At 43.7% G+C, this 8,199-nt stretch overlaps 1 protein-coding gene across 1 annotated transcript; it reads left to right on the forward strand.

Annotated features, from left to right (window-relative positions):
• The first annotated feature begins 1,264 nt into the window (after positions 1–1,264).
• On the forward strand, positions 1,265–3,037 carry LOC142427622 (lysine-specific demethylase 4D-like). Its single transcript, XM_075532807.1, has one exon. It carries the CDS (start codon positions 1,265–1,267, stop codon positions 3,035–3,037), a length of 1,773 nt encoding a protein of 590 aa, XP_075388922.1.
• The last annotated feature ends 5,162 nt before the right edge of the window (positions 3,038–8,199 follow it).

Raw genomic sequence — 8,199 nt, forward strand, 5'->3', positions numbered from 1 at the left:
AGTGAGTTTGCTTGGTTAGTTGTCTTGGTTCATATTTTACATGAAGTGTGATTTTTGATATTAGCATCTTCAGGCTATATTTATTCACCTGATTTTTTACTAGCACTTCTCATAACATTCACTTATGTCAGGGGTGTCAAACTGGTGGCCTTCCGGCTGCCTGCGACTGCTCAGGTAATTTTTTGTGGCCCCAAATTCTCGGAAATAAAATGAAAATAGAAAAAATTGTTATAAAGAAAATAGCGCTTAGGGGAGATGGAGGCAATACTGTACACACAATTCCCTCTTTAACCCTTTAACTACAGAAGACCACTATACAGGTGGCCCAAAGTCTTTTCTGGAGGCCTGTGGACGTTTCTAGACACGATCATTTCCGGTAACGTTTTAAAGCGATGTCTGCCACTCTCATTGCATAATAAAAACAGATCCTAACAGTGAAAAGGTTAAAAACAGGACTCTAGGATATGCTGTTATGAGTCATACCTAGCAGCAATGCTAGTTAACATTTTTAGAGGGAAGCCATTACGATTGTGCATCACATTTGTCAGCTGTCCAACATTTTGTGTTTTTTATTACTTTGTTATATTTTTCGGTCACACCATAAGAGGCAAGGGAAAGCTAGTAGAAGGAAAGCGCTGGCAAATTTCCGGTTAAAAGCATAATTATAGTTTTATAAATAAAACAAATGTTTAAATAAAAACAATTATATAGGGTTTTAATTATCCTATCCATATTTCTGAATCCTCACTTCAAAATAAAAATTCAACAAAATTTGTAAATGTGATGTGGCCCACTTTAATCTTGCCTGTTGCACCACATGGCAAGCATTTTAATTGAGTTTGACACCCCTGACTTCTGTTGAATGTTACTGAATTACTGTCTTTAGATTTACTTTTTAAAAATCCCTTGAGACACTCCTTGTTAGTGGAATTAGAAATTTCCCAGAATTGCAACAGAAGCTAAGTATCAACAGATAGAGACACCCTTCCAACTGAATAAACTTCCAGAGCAGCATAATGAGCCAGGAGCAATCTGGGAAAACCCACTCCGTGTGCACAAATCCTGTCTCTTTGGGGGAAACAATAGTTGTCCATCATAGTAGAATTCCCTTGGTCAATCAGCATGCCTGGGGAGAGTGCATTTGCTCTCACAGAGCCATCAATACACTGCAAGAGATTTTCAGACAGAAAAAGAAACAAAAGCACAGCATACAAATACACAGAACATCCATAAGAATCGGGTTTTCTGACTTTATTTTGCAGCCATGAATTTCCAGGACTATCGAAGCCAGAACTCAAGCCTTAAAATCATGACTTTCCGGCCTACCATGGAAGAATTTAAGGATTTCATCAAATACATTGCTTACATGGAATCCCAAGGTGCCCACCGTGCAGGCCTGGCTAAGATAATCCCACCCAAACAGTGGACAGCCAGAGAGAACTATGACGATGTGGATGACATCCTCATAGCCAGTCCTGTGCAGCAGGTAACTACTGGGCAAACAGGTGTCTTTTTGCAATACCATAAAAAGAAGAAATCCATGACCGTGGAGGAGTATCGCCACTTGGCCAACACTGACAGATACCGCACTCCCACACACCGGGATGTTGACGATTTGGAGCGGACCTATTGGAAGAGCCGCATGTACAATTCTCCCATTTATGGGGCTGGAGTATGTGGCTCCTTATTTGGTGAAAACACTGAGCATTGGAACCTCAGACACCTGGGGACGATCCAGGATCTGCTGGAGCAGGAGTGTGGAGTTGTCATCAAAGGCGTCAACACCCCCTACCTGTACTTTGGCCTGTGGCAGACCACCTTCACTTGGCACACGGAGGACATGGACCTGTACAGCATCAACTACCTGCACTTCGGGGAGCCCAAAACGTGGTATGCGGTGCCCCCTGAGCATGGAGCCCGGCTGGAGAGACTGGCCAGGGAGCTTTTCCCTGGCAGTTCCAGTGGCTGCGCGAACTTCCTGCGGCACAAGGTGGCCCTCATCTCACCCAGAGTCCTCAGGGAGAACGGCATTCCTGTTGGTCGGATCACCCAGGGAGCAGGCGAGTTCATGGTCACATTCCCCTATGGATACCACGCTGGCTTCAATCACGGTTTCAACTGTGCGGAATCCATCAACTTTGCCACCCTGCGCTGGGTTAATTACGGTAAAGCTGCTTCTCAGTGCAGCTGTGGGGAAGCCAGGGTCACATTTCCCATGGACGCCTTCGTGCGCATTCTGCAACCCGAGCGCTATGAGCTGTGGAAACACGGCAGGGACCGCACCTCCTTGGACCACGTGGAACCCACAGCACTGACCAGCCCGGAGTGGACGGCCTGGAAGGGAGCCAGGACTCGTGCAATGGTCAAGGGGCGTCTGCGGTCCTTTAAGCCACGCAGGGCCAGGCGTCGCTCTCTGACTCTGGCAGCAGACAGTGGGCTTGGGGGCTGTGCACTGGTATGTCCTCGTCCCACAACCCACTCCTGGGCAGACAGCTCTACTGTACAGCCTGAGGACCCTACCTGCATGGGTTGCAGTCCTACAGGATCCAGTGTCTCCCTACTTCCCACCTCAGTTCCATCTGCCCAGTATCTCCAGGCTTCACCAAAGGGTACTCGCACTAGGCGTCCTCGGGACTCCGATGCCCACCAGCAGTCTGTCAAGTCCAGGGCCAAGAGCCACACAGCAAGCACATTTGTACACCTGCCCACACAGGCATTGCATGAGAATCAACAATCAACAGATGACTCTGGCCCTCGGAGATTTGAGATCCAGCATGCTGTTAAAGCTTCTGGGTGCTGCTGTGACCCCGATCTTCAGCCCTTGGGACCCCCACTGAATCCTGATTCTCTGATGCACCCTGGCCCCTGCCTGAAGTCACTGGACAACATCTCAGTGAATCTCCCGGACATGCTTGTGCTGAGTCCTCCTAATGAGTCTTTGACTTCTAAAACATTCTCCAGCTATGCCTCTGTGCACAGTATGGCACCTCTGGACCCCCTTGGTGCTATTGCTATGGACCCCCTTAAACTTCTATAGTCCTGCCCTCAGATGAGGTTCTGCAAATCTACTTACATAGATCCTTGGAGACAGACTCGATGGAACTTCACTTCCTAAATCCTGAAAGGTTGTCACCAGCAAAGATCTTCTTGTTGTGAGTTTAGCTAAACTGCAGTTTTTGTCAAATGTGATTGTCCCTTGGACTATCTCTCACCTTCAGGAAACAAAGACACACCCAGCCAATCTTCAACATGGGAACTGTAATCTGTGGTGATTTAATTGTAATTGTAATCTGTGGTGATCCTTGACCTCTCAGTGCCATGTTGATAGGTTGCCTAATACTTGCTCAGACTATGGACTCCACTAAAATGTGTTCTAAGGACTCACAGACCAACTGGATATATGTGTGTCCTTGATTCTTCCTAGGTTTGGGAGTTGTCCTTGAAAAGAACTCCCTGCGCAGAAATCATTAAACCCATTGCTTTCCAGCGTGTCTCTCCACGTGGCAATCTCAGTGATCAAGACCCACTGTTTCAAAGTTGGACTTGGGGCTAATATTTAAGGAGGCCCATTGCCAAGTCTTTCTTTGATAATGCAGGAGGTGGGTTCAAACTGCTAACCTAGTCCTCACAAAAATTGGAGCCAACATTGGACGATGCTCAGACTCTGAGGCTCAATCCATCTGCACTTCCGAAGCGCTGACCCGGTCTTCTACCGGTGGTCACAACTGTACCTTCTAATGAAATTCAAGCCTTTAACACACTCCAATAATTCTGACGTGGCCACCCTTCAACCCACCAACCAAGCAATTGCTTACGTAGAAACTGCACCTTTGAATGAATGATGTCTGCTGCTGTTTGGGGATCAAGGATACCTATTTGTGATTATTAATTTCATTGTTCTTAGTGTGTATCTGAAAGGAAATAAAATACCTTAAAACGCATTCTGAAAGTTTGACTATGAGAGGTATGTGAAAAACAAAGTGACTCATCACATAGCCAGAGAGAAAGAAGTAGCTAGGTCCCAATGAATTCACCAAACAGTCTGTCCTTGTACCCAGAGTAGTCCATGAGGGAATGGAAGAAAATTGTACAACAAAACACCACCACAGCAAAACAAAAAGTCAAATGATGGGGAGAGCTACTGCCCAGAGTTCCCATCTAATCATTGAGCTGAAATTACTCCTGGAGTCAGCTTTTCATGAAATCACACATTGGCATTGACTTGGGACTCCATTTCCCAGAAACTCTTGATACCCCTGTTGGTATTGTCTCTTCAACTCATGTATTTAAAAGCCTGTTTTCAGGTCTGCAGCCAGAAAAAATAAGCATTAGAGAGTCTGTCATGGAAGGTAGTGTGGCAAATTTTCTCTCTTTCTTGAAAGACTCTTAAAAATTTTTTTTTCTCTACAGGAACCCATCCCCTGCCCCCACCCAATTGCTTAATCAAAAGAGGTAACAGAAAACTCACTTTAGAAACTCCACAAATTTCTTATTCATCAGCTCTAACCATTACTCTGAGTGATTATAAAAGGAGAAAAAGTAAAACTGAAACAGATATGGATTAGTTTTTATTTAATTTGTTTCAAACAAACACCAGTTTTAGGCCCAAGTATTTATAATTTACCATAGTCAAAGCTGCATGGAACTATGAGACATAGAAGAAATTCAGATATGTTTGTATTGCATTTAGAACAAACACTTATCCTTTGAAAGATCTAGATTTTAGATTGACCAATAAGCCCCAAAACTGTTTATTGTGCCCTCCACCTGCATTGCTGACACCGCTCTCAGGAAACTATTTTAGTCAGGCTTCCTTCAAGATGTTTGTGGTTTTCTGCTACAGTATCCCTGGGGAATAAACATCATCCTCTGAAATTAGTAAGGTTAGTACAGAAAAGAAAGAGACACAGGATAAATAAAATACTATTTAAACATGAAACAAAACTTTAAAAATGTATAATTAGCCATGATACTTAAAGCAGCCTGGTACGATGGTATATATGAATACCAAAGGATTAGAATTGAGAACCTAGATATACAACCAAGTACCTATAGACACCTAATTTTTTTTGACACCTAATCTTTCACAAAGGACTAAAACCCATTAAGTGGAGAGCAGGTACCCATTTCAACAAATGGTGTTGGAAAAACTGGATTTCCATCTGCAAAAGAATGGAACAAGGTCCATACCTCACATCATACGCAAAAATGAACTCAATATAGATCCAACACCTACATACTAATCCTCGACCACACAACCAAACAATGAAATTTAGGGACAAACTTGAGGGTATTTAAGCAAGGTATAAACACACCTATAGAAGCAGACATTCCTATTGGCTCTATTTCTTCCCGCTGCAGCATCCAATCCCTCTCATACCTTCCTCCAGTACCAGATGGGCCTAAGAGGATTTTATCCCCCATGCCTGAATTAAAAATGTTTTCCATAAACCTGAATTTTTGGCTATCTTAATTGGATCATGAAGTTTCACATAGACAGCTTTCAATGTATAGAAAATAACCATGTCGCCCATGTGGCTCTTTTGAATTTTATTATAAAACAAAAGGGGGAATTGTGGGAAACAGAAAGATGTCTCCCAAGCCTCCCACAAATATATGTTAGACTTAGGACACTGCTTGCAGCTAATGGTAAATGATTGGCCAGATACCTCCCTGAAGGCAGTCAGTTGCCAGACTACTGTCTGGTCCCACCACAAGTAGAACCCACTCCCTGCTGTTAAGGACAGTGGGCTACTTCTCTCTAAAGGCTTGTGGCCATCAGTTTAGTCCCTTCATGGCGGGTTTACAACCTACTCATAATGGTTTCTATAGTGATCCAGAGAACAGATCAAACCAGATCAACAACATCCAAAGTTAGTCTGCCATGCTGAATCTAGGATCTGCCCACATTGTCGCATGTATATTCCTAGTCCCTCCTCTTCCTATTGCGTGGATACCCCTAAAACACCCCCATCCCATTACTGTATTACCTATAGCACAACCCTTTCCTGTGACATATGTCTTCACCTGTAATTAGGGGGTTCACATGTCCCAAGAGAATATAAAAGCCTTGGTAGCAATAAATATTGCATTCTCTCCACATGGATCGCCAGCTGAGGCTGAGGTGAGCATGTGAGCATGCCACCATGAAATGTGTCTGACTCCATTATTTCAATCTCTGTTCTATCTCTCATGCTCTCTATAACTTTACTATAATCTTTACTTATTATCACTGTACAGTTGCGCCTACTGGACCCGTGATGATGTGTTAGGGGCTGGTTTCCCTCACAAAGCAGGAAACTGGCTAAGGCAATTGCACTCTGGTCCAACCATCACAAAGCAACAGACCAGAGAACTATAAAGGCAAGGTTCACAGAGCCATTTATCTCTCAGCCTTTCATTAATGCTACATGTGTTTATTGGCCAGGTTGTCACAATGAAATTTAACTATATCAAGGGTTACACAGAAATCAGTTACATTCCAATCACTTTAGCATTAATTGATATGTCCAAAATCTTGACCCTTTAGTCTGTTATAATAGTCCAGTCACTAGTGTATAAAATGCTCAGTGATAATAGCATCCCAGATTGTCCCTTAGACAGCATCAGCAATGGTAGAAGTGTCTCAGTAGGCAGCAATTGCTATTCTCACGAGTCTGTGAGGCGTTGATGCTTTGGGTAACCAGTAACAGGACAGAGGTCTTTGGACTGCTTGGGCTGTCTCAGGTCACATCATCAACTGCCTTTCTTCTGGGCCTTGCTGGCTGAAGAGAAATCCATCTATCTCCTTTGCTTCTGAAAAGGTAAACAAATAGCCCCTCCTTTTGGGCAATTAACAGTGTGGAAACAGAATCGTGGTTAAGATTTGGTGTTTTCCTCCTTCAATGCATGAATATTTCCTTCTATCAAATTGGCGTTCTATGCTGCTCACCCTCCCAACACAACCGCTGAAGACAAAGTGGGTGAACAAGCAAATGTGGTGAAGAAAGCTGATGGTGCCCGGCAATCAAAAGATATAGCATCTGGGGTCTTAAAGGCTTGAAGATAAACAAGTGGCCATCTAGCTCAGAAGCAACAAAGCCCACAACAAAGGCTGGTGGAAGAACACACCAGCCGGTGTGATCACGAGGTTCTGAAGGGATCAGTTATCAGGCATCAAAGAACAAAAAATCATATCATTGCCACACGCAGCCATCTAGCTCAGAAGCAACAAAGCCCCCATGGAAGAAGCACACCAGCCTGTGCAATCACTAGGTGTTGAAGAGATCAGGTATAAGGCATCACCAAAAAAAATACCATAGTGAATGAAGGGGGAAGTGCACAGTGGAGACCCAAAGCCCATTTGTCAGCCACTGGAGATCCCCTCACAGAGGGGTCTAGGGGAGAAGATGAGTCGGTCAGTGTGTGATGTAGTACCGATGAAGAATACAGCTTTCCCCCAGATCCTGGATGCTTCCTCCCCCCAACTACCATGATCCGAATTCTACCTTACAAGACTGGGTAGAGCAGAGGTTGTACACTGGTGCATATAGGAGCTGGAGGTACAGGGAATCCATGGTGGATGATACCTTCAGGACCATGGGTGTGAGGGGTGATACTGGGAGAGTAGAGGGTGAGTGGGTTGGTAAGGGGGAACGGAATACAAGGATCTACATGTGACGTCCTCCCTGGGGGATGGACAACAGAGAAGGGGGTGAAGGGAGATGCCAGATAGGACAAGATATGACAAAATAATAATCTATAAATTATCAAGGGCTCATCAGGGAGGGTGGAGCGGGGAGGGAGGGCAAAATAAAAAAAGAAGACCTGATGCAAAGGGCTTAAGTGGAGAGCAAATGCTTTGAAAATGATTAGGGCAAAGAATGTACAGATGTGCTTAATACAATTAATGTATGTATATGTATGGATTGTGATAAGAGTTGTAAGAGCCCCTAATAAAATGTTTAAAAAGAAACAAGGGCAAATGGAAAGGCAAACACAGGGAAGATGCAGTTACATTGTGTGGAATGCAATCAATGTCACAAATCAAAGTATGTATGAATTCTCCAGCATAAAACCAGTCTGCTTTGGTAACTTTTATCCAACTTACAAAAAAAGTTAAAGAAAAAAATTCATTATGTTTCTATATACCATCAATAAATTATTTGAAAACCAAAAAAAAAAAAAAACCTTGGATGCTTTCTTCATATTTTCTTTGTC

This window comes from Tenrec ecaudatus, chromosome 15, assembly GCF_050624435.1.
Source record: "Tenrec ecaudatus isolate mTenEca1 chromosome 15, mTenEca1.hap1, whole genome shotgun sequence".
Classification (NCBI taxonomy): domain Eukaryota; kingdom Metazoa; phylum Chordata; class Mammalia; order Afrosoricida; family Tenrecidae; genus Tenrec; species Tenrec ecaudatus.